Source organism: Gobius niger (assembly GCF_951799975.1).
Source record: "Gobius niger genome assembly, chromosome: 19".
Classification (NCBI taxonomy): domain Eukaryota; kingdom Metazoa; phylum Chordata; class Actinopteri; order Gobiiformes; family Gobiidae; genus Gobius; species Gobius niger.
Genome location: NC_136870.1, coordinates 22194389 through 22222212, shown reverse-complemented (window position 1 = coordinate 22222212; position 27824 = coordinate 22194389). Strand labels below are relative to the sequence as shown.

The window sequence follows — 27824 nt, the reverse complement described above, 5'->3', positions numbered from 1 at the left end:
AACATATCCAAATATGTCTTTTTCCTCCTTTCATTCAAATGCCCGTACACTTTTTTGTTTAGAAAATGCAAGATTTCTTTTTAAACCGGTCTCTCAAACAGGCTTATGCATTATTTGTCAAAAGGAAAAGGCCTATTAACTAAAATAAAACGTGCAATACATTCATTGCATTAATTTGAGTTAGTTATCCACAGGACAGGCTTGTAGCTGACATCTCCAAGTTTCCATACCAGTGCAGAGCTGTACATCCAGACGAGGGTCGCGAATCTGCAGCCAACTCCGCCCCTGCAGCGTCACCACCCTTCCACTCTCGCTGCCGCTGCCGCCGCCGCCGCCGCTGCTGCTGCACAGGCGTAATTCTCGCGTGATTTGGTCGCCTCTCCACCTCTCCGCCACCCCCGTCCACTCCAGCCCCTCCTGTTCCGACTCTGCGCTCCTCAGATCGGGCTGTGTGCGCTTTGCATTGCACTGCCTGCCTGTCACAGAAAAGGGACTCACTCGAATTCAAGTGCACTGGGAGGCTAGGCTCACCACCTTCCTCTCGCTTTTTTCTTTTCCTCTTCTCCCCCCCCTTTTTTTGGACCCTTAAGCCTGAGAAAAAAAAGCCGAGCCGGGGCCAGAGAACAGCCTGCGTGTGCGCCTTTCACCGATCCAAAAAACCAGGCTGCCTACCTTAACCTAACCTAACACCCACCGCCACCACCACCACCACCTCCTCCTCCGCCGCCTCCTCTACCGAGCTCCTTTTAGTTTAGTTTTTTCTTTTTACCCCCGCCTCGGGCACCCCTTCCTGGGCTACGGACCATGGCTACCACCGCTACTTGCACCAGGTTCACGGATGAATACCAGCTGTACGAGGAGCTCGGAAAGTAAGAACACAGCGCAGTACATCGTGTGTGTGTGTGTGTGTGTGTGTGTGTTGCCTTGTCGTGCTGCTGTCACCCCCCCCACACCCTCGCATTTCCTCGCCTTGTATAGCCCGTGTATATCCCCTCGCTAGCCTCTCTTAGCTTCGCTTAAAATTGACGCGTAAAGACTCCGCGTCGGGGTCTGCGATCGCCTGCGTGCGTATTTTAGCCAAACAATCGCGGTGACTGTCAGCCTCTCTTTCTCCTCTCCCCCCCCCTTCCCCCCCTCCTTCCTCCAAAAGTCCTCCTACTTTAGCCTGCCGAAGCTACTACCCGACCTACCACGCTTCATACTCAGTTAGCCCCCTTTTAGCGTCCGTGCGTTTGCGCTTCGCCGCCTGCTGATGCGTGCGCCGCAACGAAAAAACGAGATTGACGCATGAAAAACCTATCGCGCGTAGTCAATCCGGGGCCTTCTCTTTCCTTTCCCCGGCGGTGGCTTGACATGACAGCGGGCTCCTGCAGAGACAGACCCGTGGACATTGCGCACACACACGTACACACACACACATACGCACATACGCACGCGCGCACGGGGGCCGGGGGGAGTGGGTTTGACAGCTTCTCCCGTGGCCGCAGACAGAGACGCAGGCGCGGGGGAAGAGATGAGGAGGGCTCCGATGGCTGGGGCTGGCTCGCTGGTTAAAACTAGGCCGGGGCCACTTTTTTTTTCTTTTTTTCCTCCTCTTCTCTTCCCTCCCCAGCAGCTGCAGTTGATTTGTGTAACGCGCCGTGTGTACGTACAGCCAGATCATTGAATGACAAGGGGGTGCAGATCGAGCCGTAACACCGGGGCTTACGATTAAGGTATAGGCACAGCGAGGGGCGGATCTGCCGTGCCTTTGTTGTGGATCGTGGCATAACAGCAAATTCAAGCGTGGGCGTTCAATATGCAATAAAAAATCGCGGTGTGGGCTATTTAAATATTAATCTGCAACACTTTGCGATGCCTTTTGGTGGGGGGGGGGGGGGGTCCTGCTCCCACATTGCAGCGCTTGGACGGCGTTACTACATAGACATGGCCGTCAGTGTGCAAGAATTTGTCAATATGTCAGTTGCAAACGTGCAGTTTTGTAATACCTTGATTACAAAATGAATATGCATTCTTGAGCAGGCCTGTCATAGATGAACAATTGCATAGTACACGGTTACGCAAACGCTGTATCCGATCCAGCAAATGTGCAACAATTGGAAAATCAAACATCAATCCCGGGTTATTGTCGTGTGTTGTTTTTTTTTAGCTGACAATGTACTCGTCTGTCAAACTTAATCGACAACGACGAAGCGCTGTGTCAATGTGTGGCCCGACCACCGTTACCGTAGATCAATAACGGTCAAACTTCTCGATTCAACCATCGCCTTATTATATATGTGACCTTCCAAGTACCACCGGGTCAGACCGGATCAAGATTGGGCCAAATGATCCGTCCTAAACTCAGGATAAACTATGTCAAAATCAGAAGCATCTGGATTACAAGAAGCACAAATGAAATGCAATTCAAATGAGTCTAAAATTGCAGATGACCCTGTTGAAGGGAGGGGAAATATGACGCACCGTTGACTGTCCAAAACAATAGGGAAATGTTTAGCGAAGTAACTGTCGATAGGCCTAATTGTTGGTAACTTGGTTGTTATAGTTTTACTGGCAAGCACGTGAACTTGCGTGTTGGGCTGCGCCATCAATTGCAGCACGTCAGGGGCGGATCTAGAGGGGTGGCACGGTAAAGGTCTAGCCACCCCAGCTGCCCACCCCATTGATCTCAGCCAGGTTTTGTCCTTGTCTGGAACTGTTTGAATTGTAGTGTAGTCGTCAACCTGGCACTTTATAAATGCATTGTTTCGAGTTGCAATCCAGATATTCAAAACCTGATTCATTTAATAGTCATTTAATTTTGTCTGTATGTGTGATGTCTTACATCTGCTCTAGAAGCTACTTGGGTGCTTACAGAGGCTCGCTCTCAGTTAGGACAAGGATTTATAACACCTTTAGAGCTAAATAAGGAGCCATGTGCCAACTCCCAAGATCATGATTTTTTCTTTTTTTGTTGTTGTAAGAAACCCCTTACTTGAATTATTGAATTATGAACAATGCTGCTATTTTAACAGAAAAAAAATCCCTTTGTGATCAAGCAAAACCTGCGTACCTCCGCTATAAACATTCGACATTGTATTATGTGTCACCACCCCAGAAATGATCGCTGGCCCTGCTTGCCACCCCGTGATTTGTTTTTTCTAGATCCGCCCCTGCAGCACATCATCATTTGCAAACAACCCTGTAGTTTCAGACTTCTGCAAACAGGTTCAGGTTCTGCGTGTGAAACTGAACTTTGCGACCTTAATACTTCAAACTTCACACGCCGTTAAGAGTTGAGATGCGTCTGCGCAAAACGATTTGGAGCAAAATGACTGCGAGTGCTTGTCATCCGCTGCGCCTACACCCCTGATTTATCCGACGCATTTGGCTCTATTTGGAAATGCTTCACCTTTTCTCTGCGACCTTTTTTTTTTTCATTTCATAGATCTTCCCTGTCTCCCCGAAACCGTGACAACCCCCCTCTCCCTTCCCCTGCCTCAAAACACGATGACCAGGCGTCGAAGTCGAGCCCTGACGAACGCCAAACGCGCGTCTCGACGTTTTTTTTTTTTAAAAAACAACCCCACGCCGCGCGCTAATAAGGAGGCTTTATGCGGCGTTGTGATGTTTCAGATAGAAGCTACGCCCCGCTCACTCTCGGGCCGCTAAATGTCAGAATGGGTCTTTATCAAGTCCAGCAGCAGCAGCAGCACTCCCACGGCCTATCTGCCATTACAGCCGGGCGGGCAGGGGAGGGACGTGAGCGCGTGGACTATTCTGATGACGGTTTAAAAAAAATAATAATTTCACCTCGCGCCTCGCTCTCGCCGTCCGTTGCTGCAAATGACATTAATTGAAATGAAATTGAAATGTGCATAGTGTCAATTAGCGAGTCCCGGAGGCTTAAGCGCGCCGTTGTCAATCTGAGTTTGCCTTAAACATTTAGGGTAATTGCGTTAGTTGTTTCAAACATCGGAATCTGATCTTTTTTTTGCTGCTGGCACGTCAGGATTTCTCAATTTTCCTATTCATTTTCACGGCAGATGTCCCCTGTGGATGATAATGAGACTTTTAGAAGCAGCAATCCATTCTTTGTCAATAAGGCTGTCAATCAATGCAATACATTTCTTTCTTCTTTTACAATAAACTTCAAACTTATCTCACTTATCTTGTGCATTCCAAAATTATAAGGAGATTAAGAGAGAGAAATACTTAGCGTACACTCTTTTCTCTTCTTTATTGTTGTGTTGGCTATTGCTAATCTACGGCCATAAAAGTCACTGTACATAAGGAAGGGGTTTGGAAGAATATATAATGACGCCTTTCTGACATGTAAAGAGAGATTGCAATGAGATTTATGAGTGAACAGTTTATGAGTTAAAGCAGCACTAAGTAACTTGTTTACCTTAATCAATCCTTTCCGGAGTCCCTCTGGGGGTAATACAAGTGTCTCTGGCCAGAAAACCGTAATTGCAACTTGATTGCCACCGGACCGGAGCAACCAATACACACTAATGGAATATGTTTGTTAATTAAGTGTGACGTCACGACTTCCACTTCCGGCAAATATACGAGAAGGAAACATAAAAAACTCTAATATTTACTAAAGTCACTACTTCCGGGGTTAGCGTAGCTTTTGCGTTGTTAGCATTTATCTCTGCTAACCCGGATGTACCGATTTTGGTAAATATTACTTTTATAGCAGTAGGTGCAGCATCTTTGGCTAATGGGCCTGATAAATATGTATGTTCTGTAACTCTCTGTTGAGTTTTGGAGTAGAGCTGTGACGTCACCACACACAAACGTATCATGAAGAAGAAGCTAACAGGCTAACGGGCAAAGCTAACTGCGGGCTAGCGCCACTTTAAACAGTATTTACAGCCAAGTTTGAGTGAAAACAATGATTTCCATTGTATAATTGGATGTACAATATCCCTCTTTCCCTTCGCCTTTTCTGTCAGCGTAGTATTTACTCTCACTGACAATTAATACGTAAAAGAAATCACAGCATGCTACGACACCTGCAGTTGTGCTTATGGCCTCTAGGGGCAAGAGTTACTTGGTACTGCTTTAACAGCTTTTATACATAATAAAATCCCATATTCAGTTTACTTTTTACTTCGTGACTATACTCCACGCTGTTATTGAATATTGCTAAATCCCACGATTTATTATTGAGAATATTTGACCTCAAAGTGAATGGTAAGACACGAGGGATGAGATCATGACAGTTGTGGATAAGTATGTCACACCATGATGCTAAATGTCGCGCTAATTCCGCATTTTAAGGTCATGTTTGCGGCTTTGGGAAGAACCACCACGCCTTGTTATTGTTGGACGAGGCTTTAAAGAGCAAAATGGACAACAGCAAATCCAGCAGACCCTTCAAACAAGACATAATAGTCTTTGAAGGTTGATGTCCACAGTTTATAATGGTAGACAAATTGCAACATGAAATATGATTAGAATCACAGCCATAAATACTAAAAAATGCCACGAAAAAGTGCACTACTGTCATGTTTCATAGTATAATGTTGAAAAAACTGAGCAAAGAATCATAGTTGGGAAAACAGTGGCTCATATTGTTGGTCAAGCTGGTGGTTCGATGTGCTCTTGGGCAAGACACTTTGCCTTAGTGTGACTGCTGTGTGGGAATGATAATAGCTGGGCTTGAGAGAGGCTGTCAGCACTTGTTGGCAGCCACATTTTAATCAGTCTACCCCAGGGCAGCTGTGGTTTGAGCATTAGCATATACGAGAATTGACTAAAGAGGAATGCACAATGAATGCATTCAGGGTTGGCGCATAATAATCCCTATGGAAACAGCTTTTCTTTTTTTTGTGTGTGTGTCCCCTGATTAATTACAGCTTATAGCAATGTTTCTAGTTGTGATTTCGCTTTCTTTTAACATAACCCAAGTTACACAACATGCTTCTCAGCGTTTTTATTCTCACGCTGGAGATCAAGCTGATTGCCGACACCGTCTTGATGCGTTGCTCCGGGCGGCGTTGCAGGAATTGTGTGCTTGTCCTTTGATTTTTCTCCCTTGTTTTGCCCAATCCATCCGCGGACACGTCTCTATAAGACGAACCGGCCTTAATTTCCCGCTGCCATTTCCACTCTGGGCCTAATAATCGTCAGTAATCAATGGCGCTGATTGCACTGGCTCTGCACTGCTCTCGCCCTCGCTCTCTGTCTCCAACATGGCCCTGCACTCTGCTCCACTGTGGGCTGGAGATGTCATGATTAGGGGCCGCAAGATACGTCGCAATCACATTCTGTACGGTCACAGTTTCATGCAGACTGTTCTACTTTAAGGTTTATTAAAAGCACTGTGATATTTGCGCCTTCAGTGCTGGGAAGGTCCTGCAAAAATACACAGACATTTGACAAGGTAATGAGGCTCTGAAGTAATTGGCACACACACAGTGGCTTTGTGGTCCGAGTTCGTTCTCCTCCTGTCAGGGCGAAGATGCCGAAGATGAGGGTGAAATGGGGCATCACATCCTTAATCCCGAAAAGCATCCAGGTTCTAAATTGTATCTACGCCGGACTAATGATGTCCTGTCTGCGCTGTGACGTGTTTCATTCATTGCGGTTGTACAATTGTTCAGCGTTTTCATGTCGTTATGCTTCTCTGCTATGTTTTATGCTCTTGAGGTTTTCATTCATTTGCAAATGGAGAAAAAAAAGCTGCAATTAGTTAGCGTATATAAAGTCGTTTCCTCTGCAATGTACAGAGAAATTGCACCCATTTCCATACAAAAGAGGCTGAGACGGAAATGCTTTGGGCAGTGCTATATCCCCTTTGCAAAAATCTAACTATCCTGCGGTGTCTTATTATGCTTAAAAGAAAAAATATTTTCATCGTGTCATTGTGTTTGGCAGCACCGCCGCATAAACAGACAGTGCTGCCCTTTTCTGTCGTGGCAGAAGTCTCGTCCACTATTGGCGGCACAGGCGGTGTAGGACTGCAGCCTCATTACGCTTTCCCCTGATATGATGCGCCTATCTCTGCAAAGCCATGTCGCGATTAGGCCTGTCGCTGTATCAGAATCAAATGTTTGATGTATTGAGGCAGGAAACTATCATTGCAGACCTCATGATGCAACAGAAATGAACTCTAATGCCTAAAAAAATGACTGTTTAAGGGGCTCGATGCAAGTTAGACATTTTATACTCACTACTGCCACTTCAGGTCATACGTGTAACTGCAGCTTCTATATTAAGCTCATGCATGACGGCACTTTGGACCCGAATTAATACCTTTTTGAGTGCAGGATTTTAGAGGCAGTTGTGGTGAACAGGTCTGGGCTCATTCTACACATTAGGGCATTGTTGGAACATGTAGGGGGAGGAATACTTAATTTTAACTTTTTTAAACTCTGTATAGTCCCTTTAAGCTCTGTTAGAGAAGTACTTCATCTTAAAATATCCCACAATGAACATGAAATACAAACACAGCATGATTTTGTGTTCTCAAATGTTATTGCCCCTTTGCGTGTTAAGTATGTGCACATTGAATTGAACCCTGATTTTTAAGTAAACGATTGAGAACAATCTGCGATGAATCTCATAAATATATACATAAAAGACTTCCATAGTGTTGGCCTACAGCTATAGCAGGAGACTGACCACTCGCCCAAGTTTCCTTACGGTGCTATATTTGTTAATGCATTTGGCTCCATCCAATGAAATTAATGTCAAAGCAGTGACTTGGGCTTATGTCACCTGTCACCTCTCATTTCCCTGTAAATAATTCAAACTAAGAGCAGCATTTGTGGCCGGCAGTGCAGCCCGGCCTCGTGTGCAAACTGTAAAGACCAACTCCAGCGCTTTTTTATTAAGTGGCAGGATGATTTAGAGTCGTCAAACAAGCCGAAGCCCGTATTGAATGAACAGTCAAACACGGAGGCTTTTAATCTTAAGCAAATAGAGGCTGTTTGCCGCGTTGTATTGTGTCCGAGACGAGCGACGTCCAGATCGTGGTGCCAAGTCACGAATATTGTTTTTTTGTGTAGTTTAGTCGTTTATTTAAAGTGCATAGGGCACATTAGACACATTTTTTTCTAAAACATAGTTAACACAATATATAAGATTTTATTAAAAATGTTACCCAGTTTTCTTTAGTTTGTCATGTTTATAGATTCACTTCCTTATTGGACACTGACAGGAAGTGACATAGACTAAACTGTTGCCATGCCAACCATGTTATGTCAATGAGAAATGATGCTATGGCGCTTTGCCTTTATCTATGTCACTTCCTGTCAGTGGCTTAAAAATTCAAATAAAAGAACTTTTCTTGGTAACATTTCTTCATTCATTTCCTGCTTCACTGAAATAAGATTATAATTATTATATACAACAGATGTTATCCATCAAAATAGGTCATATTTTCAAATGATTGAAACCTGTCATATGCACTTTCCACTAGACTAGTTAAGAATAGTTTCCATCTTTATTTTTGAAGCATTGAAGGAAATCATTTAAAACCAGTCTTTATTCACAATTAGCAAAGTTATTTTACAGCATTGATATCAAGTATTTGCACATTGGAATCCATTTTGTATATCCCAAGTCTAAATTTGCAGAAGGGCTTTGTATAAAACCTATGCTAAATCTCAACTCGCTAAATTGCGGTTTAAGGTTTGATGTTAGCACATTGAGCGTTAGCATCGCCTTCCCTCAACTCAGTGAAGTTCAACAGTTTGGTCCCGCCCACCCCGGTCACTGCACTGTTTCAGGAAGCAAAAATACTGGAAAATGCTTCTTTAACTTTTTGATTCATATATGTCGATTCGTTATCACAGCCTGATTAGCGGCCATTTTTCTTTTAAAGCCTTAATATGAATCCTTTTCAAAGAGTCTCTTTTTGAATGGTAATTTCCTTTCCGGAAAACCACTGATGGACCGGTGATCTCCATCTTTTTCCAGTTTGTGAAGGCTGTTGAATGAGCAAGCTAATTGTTGATGTTGCTAATTGTTGCCAATGGGAAATGCACTTCAACCCATTGACTGGCGAGGTCTAGGCGAATCCGTAATTGGCTACTCGAGTTAACCAGGGAGTCAAAGATATAGATTATGAACTTCTTAATTTCCAATCAACCAAACTGTAGGCTTTAGAGATCAGGATCGAATGTTCGGAACAGTGCTTGATAAAGTAAACGTTCTACAGGTACCAAGACATTCTTCAGCTCATTAGCTCCAAGTTTTGATGGTGGATCTTGAGACAGCACTTATTGTTCCATCTCACATAATTTATAGAATATATGCAAATCCTGCTATTGATACAAGAGCTAACAACTCCCTTCGCTTCCGTCTATGACTTACCGTCTTAGCTCCTGCGCATAAACAGACTCCTTTTGTATTTTTTTTTTTTTAGACAACTCCGTAAGTTGTGCTGCAGCCTACTATATTGCAGGGATATTCTTCCCTACTTATTTTTGTCTTTCTAAACCTATAATGTCCCTGTTTGCGAGTGGAAAAATGTGGAGTTTTCATCTAGGTCAATATGAAACGACTTGAAGCAGGAGTGCACTTCCTTTTCTGCTGCGAGAGCTGTTACCTTGTACATGTTCTCTGGTATTTATAGACCGCGATGCAGCCTATTATCTGCAAAAAAAAGGTTGTTGCAAAATGAGACTCTCATTTAGGACGGTCAGTGGGTTACAGTGACCATGGGGTGTTATTGCCAGATTGGCTGTAGGAGTGGGTGATATGGCAAAGAGGGGGGGGAAAAAAAGGCACAAGTGATCGGCTTCTCCAAAGAGTTTATACTTAGAGCGGGAAAATAAACAGGCGGGAAAAAACTCCTGCTTTACCCATTACTCCAAAACAAATGCTATGAATATATTTTCTACTAAATACATAGAGGAGAGGAGCGAAGTGGCTCAACAGCACATAAATACATAAATAATGGGCAATTCTAACAATGATTCTAACATTAGCTTATGCTACATATGCTAACACTAGCCTGGAGTGCCAGTTTTTCCACCTCTACCGGACAATCTGCTGGGAAGAACGAATCATAATGGCCCGATTTTGACATGACTTTATTTGTGTGTGATAAATACGTTTATAGTCTGCCAGAAAAAAATAGTGACAAATGGAGATTGCCGTCTGTATCTAAGCTCAAACACTTTTCCCGACTCACTCTTATATCGGTCAGTCTTGTCATGATTGAGAGTGACGTTTTGGCTAATTTTCAGAAGAACGTAACAAAGATATTCAGCGCGCATGTAACGTGATAAAATCCAAATAGTGATCAAGGCTCTAAGGAAATTGTGAGGAAGGCAAAGCAATGGTTCTAAGAAGCAAGATGTGCTTGATAGTGGATGTGACATTAAAGGGATATTTCAGGATGTTTGACATTGGGCCTCATTTCCTAGTTAGAGTGTTGTTGATTTTTTCTTAATTCATGCAGTCCTTGAAGAGTTTAGTGGTGCTAAGCTAGTGCTAAGCTAGTGCATGTCTATGGTAACTAGTAGCCTGCATTAAAAACAGTCTGACCCAAGCACAGTGCACCTGAGGCAAATCACTCATAACACCAGACTACCAATATAAATGTCTGTGTTGACTGAATAATTTTTGAAATATAACTATTTTGCATTTAAAAGAACTTATATTTGAGCAGCAGGTTGTAAGCTACGCAGCGGCGGAGTGATCTGCTAGGTTACGGCATCTACAATAGTTTGTTTACCTGCGGCCGGCATTACTACGGGTGGAATTCACAAATGAGCTTTCTACAAATCAGATATGGCAATGTTTGGTGGAATACCCAGTGATTTTGAAGAGGTTTTTAATGCAGGCTACTAGTTACCGTAGACATGCACTAGCCAAGCACCACTAAACTCTTCAAATATAAGGAATGCATGAAATAAATAAAAATGTATCTCCAGAAATCAGCAACACTCTGGATAAATAGGAAATGAGGCCATATGTCAAAAATCCTGAAATATCATTGCACTCCATTCTTTACAATATGGTTTTAAGCTTTGTTGCTTTATATTGTTCATTTCCACACAAGGTCCCAGGTTTGATTCCCGGACCATGTTTTGGGGCTCTCCTGTGTGAAGTTTGCATGCTCCGATTTCTCCCATCAAACCAAATCATCGCCTCATAGCCTTTTTGCTAACAACATCGCGCTGCTTTAACTTTCCCCCTCTCAGCCCATAGCGGCGCCTGTCATGTAGCATATTCTGCGCCTAAATGTGAACAGCTTGAATTCGCAACCAGGGAAAATTAGGCAACATTTTCAAAGGCTTTCGAATGCTGTTATGAAACCGAGCTAATTTTTGATGTTTTGTTCTCTCTTCTTCCTTAGGGGAGCTTTCTCAGTGGTGCGTAGGTGTGTTAAGAAGTCATCGGGACAGGAATATGCTGCAAAAATCATCAACACTAAGAAATTATCTGCAAGAGGTAAGGCTTTTAGATTTGAACGCGTTTGTCACACGGTGTGTACATTCCTGATTGCCACTTGAAGGTTGATTTATGATTCTTTGAAAGTAGAAGCAATTTCCAAGATGCAATGTATCTTTTAGTTTAGTATTTTATTAATATGAAAACAGTTTTAGTCATCTGGAGATCAAACTCTCTGGCATAGAGGGGACTGAAACGGCAAGACATGCTTTCTTGTGGAGGCTAGTAAGTAATCAGAGGAGCACCACATCATGACATCAGCAGGTGAAAAGCAGGTCTGTGTGACTTAAAAAAAGAAAGAAATAATAACAATAAAACCAGTCAATAATTACAAAAACTGATAACCGACAATGACGGAAGTACAAGTCTGTACAGTTCGATAGTAAACTGCAGACCAATTTGTTTACTAAAGTTAAAGCAGTACTAAGTAACTCATGCCCCTAGAGGCCACAAGTGCCACTGCAGGTGTCGTAGCATGTTACGATTTTTTACTCATTAATTGTCCGTGAGAGTAAATACTACGCTGACAGAAAAAACAAAGGGAGAGAGGGATATGGTACATCCAAGAGATAATTTTTTTCACTCAAACTTGGCTGTAAATACTGCTTAAGTGGCGCTAGCCCGCAGTTAGCTTTGCCCGTTAGCCCGTTAGCTTCTTCTTCATGATTCCATTAGTGTGTATTGGTGACACCGACCCAGAGGCAGCGAAGTTGCAATTGAGGTTTACTGGCCAGAGACACCCGGGGGAGATGGAAAACCCCCCAGTCATCCCATTAACACTTGATTACCCCCAGAGGGACTACGAAAAGGATTTAGTAAGGTAAACAAGTTACTTAGTACTGCTTTAAACGGTGGTCTTATGCAATATCTATTTTTAGAGCTTTTTACCATTATACTTTCTTGTTGTCTCATCAAAATCATGCCTGGAGTTGTGTTTCGAGGCCGCAAGCTCATATTGGAGTAATCTTTGAATCTTCATCCAGGACTACTCTTCGTAACCCTGCGACAGCTCCTCAGGTCCTACATATCCAGAAACCTCTCAATCTCTTGCATAGCTTCAATACAGCTGCACAGACTTTTCTTTTTTTTTTACTCTGTATTGAAACAGCTGCACAGTGAAGCGTTTGTAAAGAAACTACTGGATATTTAGTTTCAGTTGTTTCACTGTAGATCAATATTGCATTTTCTAACCAACGATGTGTTTGAGATTATTACCAAATACCTGCAAAAAGCAACGATTTGTACAGTGTATTATGAATATCAAATGAATAATTGTTAGCTTCAAATCCACAATCAAAGCAGTTCTAGAAGCAAGTATTTCTTTAGCTATTGAGATGCGCCAGACCGAATAGGGATGCAGGATTATGTCATATACGAAATCCAACTTCAGACCTGCCGCTTTTCACGACACGATGGTTTAAAGCTCAAAAAGTTTAGCTTAGCATATGCCCTGTTCCTGCGCCGTCCATTAGTTCCGACGGGCACCCGAAACTCCCCCCATAATGTTTTGACGGATTGGAGAAACTATGCAGCGTTTCTCTCAACATGCCGGGACAAATTGTGTTAAAGTAACACGATTACTCCACTTATTACATAACTTTTCATTTAGAGTTGGAGGCTGCGCGGCTGTTCCTGTCAAGGTCATTTCTGCCTCTTCTTTATAAATCCTGTGTGCCGCTATTGCTGGCTTTTATCCTGATAAATCAAGGCACTTCATCATATTGACGCTAAAATCCCGTAAATTCAATGGAGCCGCCCAGCCCCATCGATTGGCCACAACACACGCACGGGGAGGCACACTAACCTACTATGGATATCCACGGCTATAGATGACCGGGAGCGGCTAAAATCGTTACTGGGCCGGTTGCATACATCACGGGGCTCAGGCTGGATGGTCCGATCGCCTTTATTCAATCATTGCGTCATGAGGGAACTCTTCGCAGCGGCTTCTTGATAGCTTAATAGCCCCCCCCCCCCCCCCTTTTTATAAACAGTGCATTGAATAAAACTGGATTGCTCCTCTGTGGCGTCATTAGACAACTGTTGTACAAAGGATTGATCCAGATTTCAATGCGGCGGCTCATTGGTCGGCCACGCGGGTGCGGCCGGAGTCAGATTTGTCACAAGTATGAGAGGGACCGGTAATGGAAATGAATAGAAAGCTCTCTGTGTCGCTGTTGGACTGATCTCGATATTGAGTTGGCTGGACTTGTCCCGTTTTGCAGAGTCACTTTGCTCTTTGTGACTAGACAACTTTAGATACAGTATTTTCATCACAAACATGTCGGTGTCTACTGTGAAAAGGTGAAATCGAAGAGCATCTGTCCACCACTTCCACCAGAACATAGATTTTCCTTTGGTAGGACATTTCTTATTAATAATTCTTATATTACTTTCTGATAGGAAATGGACATGTGATGTGACTTAAGAGATAAACATTTAAGAACTCAAACTGTACATAAGGACATAAGGAGTTCGAGGAAGGGAAGGGAAGGGCATTTTAGTCCGTCAACATAAAACTTTCACTCAGGAATTTCACAGCAAAGTGTTTAACCTGTTATCGGGTTAGGGTTAGGTTTAGGGTTAGAGTCATTTTCTCCAAAGCATAATTGACTGGAGAGTTTACAGCCTATATGCCAGTGTGACGCCTTATTTGAAAGCCAAGACCTTCTAGTTTCTAAAAGTATGTGTAAGACCTGTATGAGTGTAACACAACTTACATGACATTTGCCATTCCTAACCCTATCCCTTTCCCCTTGATCGGGGGGAATCATCAGTCACCATTTATCCATATTTCTGCAAGGAATTTTCAATATCTAATACCTTACCGGATTTATTGAGCTTTGAAGCCCCCAAAATAATGCAAGAAATATATATTCTGTGTAGGAATATATTGAATACTTGTCAAATTCCACATTGTGCAAGAGAGGAACATTTCTATATCAGCACAGTGTTTTCTCAGTGATGATTATATTGTATTCAGGATGCCTATATGTCCGTATAGCTCCATCATACCTCCGGCCTCCTTGTTAGCTGTCCAGTGTGTTGTATGCATGTGCATTAGCTCCCCGCCCACTCCCCTCTGCTCCTCTCCCGTGCTGCCTCGGTGACGTCAGCGGCTGGTGTCAGTAGACCTCTCCGTTCTCCCTGACTTAATTGCTTTTGGTATCTGACAAACCGCTCCAGTGCTGCTGCGCTGACAGTCGCTCTCACCTGGCCGTGGCTGCACAGTTTTGATGTCTAATTACAACGTTTTTGTCCCCGACAAACATTTCGATTAGATTTGCAATTATTATATAAACAAAAAAACAAGATTCTGTCCACAGTGCACATTTTACACACACCAGGAAGACTGCAGATCTAATACAAGGTGCTCCAAAAGGGATGAGTTACATCATATATCGCCAAATCATCAATATCTTGACTATAATATAATTATAATAGCCAGTTTTGGTCATATTTAGCCTATTTTTGCCTAAACAAGATATGCAAATCATCATAAATCATTGAAATGCTGTTAAATATCCTAGCCTGCTGTGACATACGCCTACAAGCAAATAAGCTTCTGGACAGTTTTCCACAAACTTTCTATCCACATTCGAGCAAATTGTGAACCAGTCCCTGTATTAGAGTATTTCATGACATACTTCCTGTGGATTTGACCTGTGTATCCAACCTTACAAGGAACAGAAATTATTTAGCATTTAGCTCAGAGGCCTCTTAAGTAAAATCTCAAAAGGTTTGTTCATTCAGCTGTGATTACTATCCGGGCTTTGACATCACGCAAATGTGGTTGATGGGTTGACAACAGCTGAAATCATCTTGGTTGTTCATGAATTGCAATATTTGACGACAGTTTTGACCCTGTTTTTTGTGGTTATTACCGTTGGAGCTGCTCCTTCAGAGAGGCGCTGACCTAAATGTGAGTTCAGAGGAGTGTCAAATAAATCACCGGAATACCTTTGGGGTCAATACACTTAGGCTTTTAGCCGCATACTAGGTGACGCCAAAGCTGTGCGAACACCTCGTCAAAGTTGCACGGTTACTGCTGCATTATGGCTTCACTCCCTCGTGCTGGGAAGAGTCAGCCGAGTCTGAGTAAACTGAATATCCTCTACCCTCTCGCGGACCTGCGACTGGAACAAGCTGTACCTTTTGCCCTGCAGCGTCCATGTTGGCACCGGTGTGGTGTTTTAAAAGAAGCAATCGAGTTTTCTCTTCACAACTGACACTGAGATCAGAGCGAATGACGTTCCAGAGAAGGCCGACTCTGTCATGTCGATCCGCACACTTTCCGTTTCGCGTCGGAAGGCGAAGAGGTTGCGGCCGCCATTCCTGCCCCACTTCAGTCACTGAGTCCTCCTGTTGCTATGGCCCCTGGACGAGACGTTCCAAGCTTTACCAGCCTCCTTCTCAAGGATCTCCTCCTGCTGCGGAAGAAGCAGAGCAGCAACCCCTTGTCTTCCTAGCCATCAAATATGACCAGTTCAGACTTTTAAAGGAACAGGCCACCGTTTTTACATACTGAGATATACTCTTAAGCTTAGACGAGTTGATGTGTACCTGTCTGGTCTTTGTGCGTGCCCGTGAAAGAGCTTGGTCGCTTCTAACTTCACCCTGTTTGGAGCTATATAAGAATATGCTGGGAGAGGCCAAATGCTAGCAACATCTTTGATCTTTTTGCGTGACTGAGGGCACACAGTTCTTCCATACTGTGATATGTTCTTACCTGAGCTTAGATGAGTTGATATGTAGCTGTCTGGTCTTTGTGCGTGACCGTGGAAGAGCGTGGTAGCTTCCAACTTCACCCCCGTTTGGAGCTATAGGAAGACATTGGGAGAGGCTTATGCTAGCAACATCTTTGGTCGTTTTGCGTGACTGAGGGCACACACAAAGACCAGACAGTTACGTATCAACTCATCTTCTAAGCTCAGGTAAGAACATATCTCAGTATGGAAAAATGTTGGCCTGTTTCTTTAAAGACATCAATATCGTTATCGCTTTTTTTAAGACAGGCTTACTCGGCTATGGGTTTAATAAGATGCCATTTAATTGCAACATTTGCGATTAGCCAATTCCATGGAAATTGCTTTTCAACTAAAATGTTTCCTTCAACCCTGCGCCTGACCATTATTGTACACAGGCGTCCCCTGCTTCCCGTATCTCTTATTTACTGCCACTGTCTTCCCTTGTCTTTCTGCTCATGGGGGATTGCATTTGTATTGAGGCTAATCCACTTATGCTAAATGTATTTTGTCAAGCGCTAAGACCCCGCGGATCCCAAAGGCGCGTCCCTGCTCCTCTACAGCTGTGTTGTGGTGCAGTCCATGCAGCATTTGTGTGAGAGGCTAATGCTAATAAGAGACGCTCGCCATTGTGAGTGTGTTGTAATGCTATTATTGTTGTTTTATCCCAGCAGTCGAGGGGCCACACAGTCTGTCAGACAACATGCACGTTAAAAGAGAGGGGTTTTATGAAATAATCCGGGCCCGTAAGTGGGTTTTAATACGGCGTTAGCAACCAGTGCCTCGGGTCAAGAGGCGCCCGGGAACCCATGTCCAGATTCTGAGTGTCTTGGTCAGGAGGACATATTTTGTTGACAAATAAATTTTTTTGGTCATCATTTCAGTCAAAGTCGTGTTTTACAATTAGCCTAAATAGATGAAAAGACGAAAACAATGAAGAAAAATCTAGAAAAACTTAGAAACATAAAAACTCCCAGTGTCAGTTTGAAAGAGCCTCATATCTTTTAAAGTAAATGTCAAAAAAGAAGCTTTAAGAAACATGACATATTTTAATAAATAGAGTAATAGCTTAAATTAAAGTCCTTATTTGACAATGGAACAGGAAGCGATGCAATTTTAAATTATTTGTGGTCGAAACTCATTCTTGAAGGGACTAGATGCAAGTTGGCCATTTTTATGCTCACTACTGCCACCTCAGGTCTTAAGCATAACTGCAGTTTCTATATTAAGCTTGTGCGTGATGGCAATTCAGACCTGAATTAACACCTTTTTGAGTGACAGTACAGGATTTTAGAGGCTGTTGTGGTGAACAGGTCTGGGCTCATTCTACACATTAGGACATTACTGGAACATGTAGGGGGAGGAAAATACATAATTTTAATATGACTCTGTATAGTCCCTTTAATGCATTTCTAACATACAAATCCTTTATGTTCATGAAAGTGTGTCACAGGGAGTAATATTGTCACGGTATTACAACTGCGATAAAACAGATTCTTACAAAGATATTTTTCATCAGATATTTATCATCTTTTCGTCAAAAGTCAGAGTCTAAAATCAATCAAATAAAGTTAGTTTCCAAAAGTAGCACTGGAAGTAATGCATCCAGACACAGGAAGAACATGCAAACTCCCCACAGAAAGGCCCCACATAGTCCAGGAATTGAATCCATTCTCTAAGACTGCGAAGCATCATTTCGTACCTGCCTAAGACACAACTACTCACCATTATGGAACAACTAGTAACCAATTAAAAATCCTCAAAGTTTCAATTAACAGCCCAGTATAACCGTTGCTTTAATCATGGTTCTCTGTGAAGCTAAAAAAGACAATTTGGAGGGGGGGGTATAATTGCAGCCTTTCTGCCAAGTTTTGTGATTGTAATTGCATTAGCATTTTATGTTTAAAGATTAGAATTCAGTGCATGTTTTAAACACAACTCCAGAGCATTAACATTTGGGAGAAACAAGCTTTTCAGAACCTGTTTGTAAAGGAGACAAGGCACTTTCTTGTTTGCAGAGGACATTACCTAAACAACCTTTGTGTTTTGCCACTTGCAAGCATTCAAATTGCGATTAGTCTTGCAGTACGACCAGTGCGGGGGGATTTCACTGTGGGCTGCACTGTGTAGACCTCGTCGCCTCCTTTGACAGTTCGTGAGCTGGGAGACAGGATTTGAGCGCGTGCCTTTTTTAGTCCAGTGGAGCGAGTGTGACCTGACGCGTGCTGGGTGCGTAAGTCTCTCAAAGCTCTGGTAAACACTGCAGTAATCTGAGGAGCGGGGGGGAGGGGGCAGCAACCAGGAAGTACTACGAGGAAGGACAAAGGAAGCATGGTAGGGTAGAGAGGGGGAAGTAAACAGCATTGGGGTACTTTGGCAGCCGTGGCTTGGCGAATGTGGCTTCATTTTTAATTTACGGTATAGTCCATGTAGGGAGACTTGTCCTCTGCAGTTTGACCCATCCTTCAAAGCCACCGGTGTCAAAGCAGCAGTCAAGAATCACACTACTTCATGGCCGTCATGGTGGGGTTCTGAAATGACGGGGATACTACCCCCTTGTGGCGAAATGCGACTTTGAAAAGTGCGCCATAACACAGAATCCAGTGGGGACTTAAAGAGACTATACGGAGTTTAAAAATGTGAAAATTGTGTATTTTCCTCCCCCTACATGTTTCAACAATGTCCTAAGGTGTAGAATAAGCCCACACCTATTTACCACAACTGCCTCTAAAATCCTGCACTGTCACTCAAAACGGTGTTAATTCAGGTCCGAATTGCTGTCATGCACAAGCTTAATATAGAAGGTGCAGTTACACGTATGACCTGAGGTGGCAGTAGTGAGTATAAAATGGCTAACTTGCATCAAGCCCCTTTAAAGCACTTCTAAGTAACGTGTTAACCATAATAAATCCTTTTCGTAGTCCCTACAAGTGTTAATGGGATGATTGGGGGGTCTTTCATCTCTCCCTGGTGTCCAGAAAACCATGCTTGCAACTTGACCGCCACCGGGTCGGAGGTGCAATACACACTAATGGAATCACAAAGAAGAAGCTAACAGGCTAACGGGCAAAGCTAACTGTGGGCTAGCATCACTTAAACAGTATTTACAGCCAAGTTTGAGTGAAAAAAAAAATCTCCATTGTGTAATTGGTTGTACAATATCCTCCTCGCCCTTTGTCTTTGTCTGTGAGTGTAGTATTTACTCTCACGGACAATTAATAAGTTAAAAAAAATGCAACATGCTTCAACACCTGGGTGCACGAGTCACTTAGTACTGCTTTAACTCCAGTCAAAAACAACTTTGAAAACTGTTTCCAAAGGAGAGGGTTTCACTTTTTGAAGTTTGTGCATATTAATGAGGCTGACAAGTCTGGCAGAACTGCGTAGGTGCATTGCAGATTTCTTTACAGTGAAGACACCACCTCTTTGCCCTTTTTGGAACATGCATATAGGAATTTGATCAGTCATCATGGATTCCCTCCTGACTCCCTGCTAATAATGTGTTGTAGATGAGGGAGGAGTGACGAATAGCGGTCTTTCTTAATTGTTTCTATGGTTAGTCAGTATCTGTGTATCGCTGTCAAGAATGAGTTGGCTGTATTTGTCACTTTTTGCAGAATCACTTTCAAATTGCCCCTTTTGTTTGGATGCTTTTAATATTATCATCCAAAAGTGGCAACAGAAATAAGGGTGACACAATAGGGGACCGCCTTTTAGCTTTAATTATGGCCCGCATTCTCCGTGGCATTGTTTCTTTAAGCCTCTGCAATGTCACAAGATGTATTTCTGTCAAGCATAATTTTGCCACCAAGATCTTGCATCGCCGTTAGCCTGTTAGCTTTACCTGCGCCACTGCAGGTGTCGTAGCTTGTTGCGTTTTTTTTTTTTACTCATTAATTGTCCGTGAGAGTAAACACTACGCTGACAGAAAAGACAAAGGTAGAGAGGGATATTGTACATCCAATTACACAATGGAGATCTTTTTTTTTTCACTCAAACTTGGCTCTAAATACTGTTCAAGTGGCGCTAGCCCGCAGCCAGCTTTGCCCGTTAGCCTGTTAGCTTCTTCTTCGTGCTTCCATTAGTGTGTATTGGTGACTCCAACCCGGTGCAGACATTTTGCGCAAGTTCTGCACACATTTAAATAACATCTTGTCTTGAGTAGATTGAAGTGAGTCTTGGCAGTGTGTCCAAGCTCTCCACAACTGATCTGCCCCTTGTTCCACTGCTGCTATCAATAATGTAAATGGTTAAAGTGAGTCTAAGGCCGGATTCTTTAATGGGATTGGACAGTGCTGCAGGTGCTAATGGCTTACGGCTAACAGCATACATTTAGAAAGGCTTGCTGTTTGAGATAAACTACTATAGTGGTGGAAGATGCTTATGATTTGCTCCTTTTATGTTTTAAATGTTGCTTGTTTGTGTTAGCTTGGCGTCCTTTTATTTTTGTCTTGGTATATTGCTTAGACAAATCTCTCACATCACAGAAGTTTTCCAAGGAGCGTTTGATTCCCTTTCTGGCCTTTCTGTGTGGGTTGCATCATCTCCATGGGTCTGGATTCTGGATTCGACTAAAATTGGGAACCCAGGCCTAATTCTGTAGATTCCTGACCAAGATCCAAGTGTCTTTTCCCTACACAAACCTACAAAAACATGAAATACCAACGTCAATGTGTCCAAAAGCCTGGTTTCAAGCCACAAGTGTACACAGAAATAGTGCGTTAAGTAGCATCGGGATAGTTGGTCATCAATCAACATTAACCAGCCTTAAAGTCCTCTGCTTCTCGGAGGCTTTATCAAAGTGCGTCTCCAGAACTAACTGTTTTATAATGGCTCTCAACACTCCTCGGGAAGTGTTTACTTGACCCCTACCCTGCGGCCGTTTGGGGGAAAGTTGCGTATTTCCTCTCATTACTGACAACAAAACCAAAGAAAAGAAAATGTTTTTTTTGTTTTTGCTTGATTCTTCCAATTACTGTTTTGTGCCTTTCAGATCGACCTCAGTTGTGTGTTATCGGTTAATAGGGCCTAAAAGGTGCCTCCTCTCTAAGTCCAGGATCAATTAGTAAGAAGAGTGTAGGAAATTCTCTCCCTTCCTTTTTCTTCTCTTGCCGGAGAAAATGTCTGTCGTGCAAAGTGCTAATCGAGTTTAAAACATGTTTCCTGTGAGTATGCCAGCCGTGCGCAAGCTCGAATTGAGTAGCTGAAGGTTTGTTTCCTGTTATCGTATTATTCACAGTGTTTTGGATGTACAAAACATTTTAGCAAAGCGTCCGTGTCATTCCCACTGCTGTCAGCCGCAGGCGCTTCTGATTATTTCATATCCTGGTCAGTCCGGTCTCTCACTTTTTACAATCTTTTTTCTTTTGATAGGCAGTTCAGACTTTAAACAATTTAAAATATCAATACCGAGAGACTCATTGGTGTTTTGACTTGGTTTATATATTATTACTGAACCCAAACAAGAAGCAGTGCAAAGTTTATTATTTTCACAGATTCACCAAGCATAATTTGTTGAATTTCGTAAAAAAAAAAACAAGTAGAGGCCTGTTTTAAGCAATAAGTGAAAGGACTTCAAGCCATAAGATGTGCATGGAAACTTCGCTGACGTCCCATCAACGAACGACAGATTTCATGCGAGTCTTATCCATCAGATCCCATGAAGACGGGATGCTGCAATTTTCCGATTCAAATTGAAATTCTCACTGGCTGTGATTAATCTTGCAGCCCCGCTCCCACATGAATCTCTCCTTGTATCCCTATGGACGAATGCTATAGCGTCGTATCGGGTATCGGGGTTTTGCGCTAAAGTGTTTACTCATCCATCCATCGTCCGCAGCTGATGCAGAGTCCATAGGTCCGCCCCATGGCTGTGCAGATGGCCAATTAGAGAGCAGCAGGAAGTAGCGGTAATCAGCCCGCAGGCTTCGCCTCTGCAACCAATAAGGGGATTGAATGAATTAGTAACACTGCGCCAGCCCGGAGTACAACCGCGGGTGATCCTCTTCCAGCAAATGGACGTCTCTCTCCCTCTCGATCTCTCCCTCTAATCTCTCTCTCTCCTTACTGTAGGCTAATTAGACCAGGCTTCTGCTCCTTATTGTGTCCGATACGGGTAACCCACACCGGACAGCAGAAGACGGGAGACGGCTATGGCCCATACAACTCTTTAAACATGTCCAGAGTGACAGACAGTGACAAGGAGGGGTGAAATTGTATACAGTAACTATACGGGGTCAGTGGCTATAGGGATCTTGAATGTGACAGAAACCCCTGAGTCTGTCATTTCTGGTCTGAGTAACCCCTGCTTCAGGTGCTAGAGGTCTGAACCACAGAATTGGCAGATTCTATACATAACAGGACTGCATTTTTAAACATTATGTCGGAGAAACCATGACTACCATTGAAACAGCAATCGTGATTAATCTTGCCTTTACCCGGCCGTATGTAAACCCGGCTCTTATCGCATTTGCATTATGCTTCACTGGACGCTCCTTTGCCCTTTGTATTTTCCTTGCAAATCGAGCAGCGCCGCATTCAAAGAACAGTTAGAGGCAAGACGACACTTGAATGCTCAGCAACAGCATGCGGCGTTTACTGTGGCGTTCAGAATCAGACCTCTTTGCACCGACAGGCTGACATGAAAATCCTATTATATTCCATCGATAGCCTTCTTGATGAAAATGGTTTGAAGCTAGGAATAGTATGAAAAAAAAAAGAAAGTTGTTGTGACAAAAGGACATTACCATCGTGCTGTTTTCGATCATTCTTTAAAAGTAAAATAAAAAGCCAGTCTCTCATGCTCTCTGTGCAAAAGCATGAGCGTCATTTCGTCATATTGCAGATCCGATCGCGAATGCAAATTTGTAGCGCGTCACTCAAATGTGCAAAACTCTCTCAAATCTCATCATTAACAGACTTTGAAAACTAAAAATACAAGTGAGAAGTTGCAAAGTGTGTTTGTCCCGTAGGCTTTAATTCACCAGACAGTCCCGAGGGAAAGGGGTGAAGAGCAGGGAGAGATATTAAAGAGGGGGTATTATGCTTTTTTCAATCACATAGCACCAGTCTACAGCACACTACAATGATGACGAAACCTTCTGTTGGTCTGTAAATGCAGTAAATTAGAATAACTGCCTTGTATAAAATTGCTCTCTCAAAATGGCTGTAGTGAATGTCTTGAAATAGGCCTCTGTGTCTTTAAGAACCTCTGACCCTTTCCGACACGCCCCCTCCACACGCTGTCTGTGGCATCAGTGGGGAGGGGGTTCTGCTGAGGAGCAGTGGTTGGTTACTCGGCTGGTGACGAAAGGATCGGGGCGTCTCCAGGAGGTGGGGGTGTTCCTAGGACGAATCAGGCAAACCTATCCCTAAAATGGCTGCCATCAGAGTTTTTACAGATTACTCCAAAACACATGAATGTGCCAAGGCAACACTTCAGGCATGTTTTTAATGAGGGAATGACATAATAACATGATGTAAAGCTTGAAAAAGTCGATTTTGCATAATACCCCCCCTTTAAGCAAATGGTCATAGCCAGGACATAAGAGAAGCAGCCTTAAAGCTACTCTAAGCGATCCCTTTTTTCGGCCGGTCCGGCACCGATGCATTACCAATAAGCGCCACTCGATGCGCCACCATGTGCATCACTCTCGCAAACAGTAGAAGAAGACCGGCGCTGTACCTCGCACCCATGCTCGCACCTCCCTCACCTTTTTATTATAATAGATCCATGCCCTCACCTCACAGTACAGCCCCAGCACACCCCCCCCCCCCCCCCCCCGCAACATGTAAACACAAACACGTGAACAAGAGATCGCAAATGTTTGAAGCAGAAGACGCAGTAGCTAGCGGCTAGCAGTTTAGCATTGTGACAGAAGCTTCCAAAAAAATAAATCTCTGATGCAGCTGAAACCCTTATGAAATGTCAGTTTATCTACAGCTGCCGGAGGAGAGGCTGAGGCGTTCAAGGGTTGCGGGAAAAAAAGCACTGTGCCAGGTGAGGGGAGGGGGATGGAGCAGAGCAGAGTTCACTACTCCACTGATACTTTTCACTGATGAAAGCATTTCAAAAGGACATCGCTTAAGGCAGCTTTAACCAGCAGGATTAGGCTGCACACTTCTTTTAACAGTGGTTTGCTTGTTGATTTCTGATTGGTTCATCTGCTTGTCAATCACGCTCATCGTAACTCGCGGAGATGGTGCCGTTTTTGTACAGAAAGATTCGGAACAGCGTGTAGTCTGGCTCACAGAAATAAAAAAGGAGAAGCTTAGCAAGTTGGCAACTTTTCAATGTTCGTTAGCCTGCTCAATGCATTTTATACTGTAGCCGTTAGCATTTAGCCGTCAGACATTGCAAATTATGAAAGATCCAGATGAGTTAAGCTGTTGTCAACCCATCGACCACCAAAGCCTAGTTAGAAATCATTGAGAACTACTTTAGATAAGAATTAGCATAAAAAGTGGCCTCTGAGCTAAATGCTAAATCATTTTCAGTGTCATATCTAATGGCCACTAAACATCCACATGAAATGTGCTGAGGATGAAGAAACTACATCAAATACTTTCATGCCATGAAACGGCTTCTCTGTAGAAACCTCAAGTTACAGAAACGTGCTGCCTCTGCATAAAGTCTGAGTGTAGTTTTTTTTGTAAGAACAAAGTAAACAATTTCATCTTTTTTACATCAGGCTTCAACAACATAACATAGAAACTATAAATAGAGGGGTACAAATACTTTATGAACCCACTGCTGCTATTGCCGCTCTGGGGAGGAGGATGCGACTTTACATAAGGCCTGAATGAATGGCGCGGTTGTGACTCACCGTTACCCCTGGCGACCCCTGACCTCAGCACGGAGAATGAGTCAACTAACAAGATGGAAAATAAGACGGGGAAGTAATTGATATAAAAAACTCATTACTTTCAAGGTGTATTATATGATTCGGTAGAGCTGCTTGGTTTTGAAAAATAACCTAATCGTAAGTATTAAAGGGACTATACAGAGTTTAAAAATGTTAAAATGATGTATTTTCCTCCCCTTACATGTTCCAGCAATGTCCTAATATGTAGAATGAGCCCAGATCTGTTCACCACAACTGCCTCTAAAATCCTGCACTGTCAGGTGTTAATTCTGGTCCGAAGTGCCGTCATGCATGAGCTTAATATACAGTAGAAGCTGCAGTTACACATAAGACCTGAGGTGGCAGTAGTGAGTATAAAATGACAAACTTGCATCTAGCCCCTTTAAGATGGCTGTCAGATTTGATATTAGTTCGAATTACAGTTTAAGAAAGGATAGATAGTGAGGTCTAAAGCATTGTATTAGCAGGTTTTCTCCATAAAGCGCTATTTAACACAGGCTATTCAGTTATGTTTTTGGCTAACTTCCTGTTTGCCAATATAGAGTGAAGACTGCTTCCTGTCCACATTTCAGCGTAAATTGATAATAAAATATGATGAAAAAAAAGAAAAAGACTGATATAAATATCTTGTCGAGTGTGTTGCATAAATATTATTTCAGATGGTCAAGCTATTTCAACATTTGTTAGCGTCAAATTAACGGTAGCCTTTAGCTTCGAGGCTAAATTGGCTACAGTTATAAACAGACAAATGAAGTATTTACATCCATTGTAAAGTGTTAATATGGTTTAATACAGTTAAATAATAATATATATATATATATATATATGTATGTATGTATGTATGTATATATATATATATATATATATATATATATATATATATACACACACACACACACACATTTTTTGGGTACCTGGTTGAGAGTCCAATATTGCGTTCGTGTAGGTCATAGCCTTACCACAAGTGTCCAGATTAGTGTTGTTGGAGTTTGGCTTTCACTTGATTGAAGGCTGCCCGTTGTCGTTCTAGCTCTGGGCTCATATCCGGGAAATATGAACCTGTGCTCCTTCGAAGAACAACCGGGACAGCGACATGATCTTTTCTTTATTTAAGTAGTAGTGGAGGCGGGTGATGATGGGTCAGGGCCGTTTACCTCAAGCGTAGTTTTGGGGCAAGACTCCTGTGGGCATGATCAAAAAGGGACCGGCAATATTTTCTTCACCATGCACATTAGACAGAAACTTGGCCACATACTCGGTTGGCTTATTGTTTTCAGACCCTTCTGGAATATCGAGTATCCTGATATTTTGGCGGCGGCTCCTATTCTCCAAATCGATGCATTTCTCTTGTACTTTCTTATGATCAGCAGTGAGAGATTGGTAGGAATTCTCATGAGCCATGAGCCTGTCAGAAGTGTCGCTGAGGTGCTCCAGTGTGTCAGCTGCTTCTGCCTGCATTGAAAATAGTCTCTTGACTTTTTCCGTCACTCGTCACAAATAGTTTTCATGTCCGCCTTGGTTGTCTCCTGCAAGAATGAGATCTTGTTGCATATTTCTTTACCGAGACCCTCCATATCTGTTTTCAGAAATGATCGCATGGCGTCTCTGCTGTATGAGATTGGGCCTTCTTCTTTTAGCCCTCTAGGGGCACTAGCTTTTACCCAGGGTCATCTGGTTGTATTGCCTGCCCTTCCTTTGAGTCATTTTGATATTAAGGGTGTTGTGGTTCAATTTGTTTAGAATTAGGTGGTCTGGAAAATATAATTTTAATCAAATTTACACAGAGCTGCTCCCTTGCTCTGCTTACACCATGCGACCAGAGGCGGAAGTCATCGAGATAATATAACATTTTTAATGTTAATTATTATTTTAGGTAGTGTGCATAAAAGCATTAGCACATTTGTAGAATGTGTGAAACAAAGTTGATCCATGTCCTTTTCTTATTGTTCATAGATCAACAAAAGCTAAGCTACGTACTGTGTTTGCTAGCACCTGATAGATAGAAGGGGGCGAGGCCTCACTGAGGGGGAAGGAAGTAACAGTTTTTCATTATTTTTAGCCACTTTCTGGCAGAATATAAACTAATTTATCACATACACATAAAGTCAACTGTAAATCGAATATCCATATGGATGTTTTTCACAGCAAATTGTTAAATAAAAGTGAAAAAATGGCAGTTGTTGCAAGCGCTAGCTAGCGTTAGCATGTAGCATGATGCTATCATGAAGCATCATGTTAGCATTCTCTGTTTTTTATGTAATGGGCTGTTGAACCACCCAATGTCTTTGTATCTTTATTTAGTAGAAAACATGTATTGCAAATTCTGCATTTGTTAAAGTAGTTTTAAATAATTGGAGAAAGTTAACATTTTTCCCCCCTTTGTTTCCCCCCTTAACTGCTTCAAACATGACCATATATGGGCGATTCCAGAGACACCATCTGTTTCTATAACGAGGAATTTTCATGGTCACGTTAAATTAAGAACATTCCATTTGGAACTCCTAATATTCTAATGTTACATCATACTGACCTACGGAACAGTGCTGTTGCCATAGAAACGCTGGAAACACACATTATAGATTCAGATACAGTCAGACAGTCACACTTTCAGTAGTGCCATCAGATGAGAATTTGAAATAACCCCTGTTGGTTTTACGTTACTGAATCTGAGACCGAATATCTGAGAGAATTGATCGTCGAGACCACCTCCAACGCTTCAAAGCCCAAGCTGCAAATGTTAATGAGACCCCAGGACCTCTGCTCACTTTGGAAGAGGCAGAGTCACTGGATACAAAGACCTTTGCGTCTGTACCAA

General features: G+C 42.8%; 1 protein-coding gene across 14 annotated transcripts in view; it reads left to right on the top strand.

The window, feature by feature from the left end:
• Nucleotides 1-406: 406 nt before the first annotated feature.
• The window catches only part of LOC306978558 (calcium/calmodulin-dependent protein kinase type II subunit gamma-like), a 99365-nt gene continuing 71947 nt past the window's right edge, over nucleotides 407-27824 (top strand). For 4 of the 14 annotated variants that reach the window (XM_079577185.1, XM_079577183.1, XM_079577179.1 and 1 more), the window contains exons 1-2: nucleotides 407-869; nucleotides 11306-11400. In XM_079577185.1, the coding sequence (XP_079433311.1) occupies nucleotides 805-869; nucleotides 11306-11400 (160 nt within the window). In that variant the 5' untranslated portion in view covers nucleotides 407-804. The remainder of the gene's footprint in view (nucleotides 870-11305; nucleotides 11401-27824) is intronic. The other 10 variants (XM_079577177.1, XM_079577176.1, XM_079577175.1 and 7 more) reach the window with 4 other exon arrangements.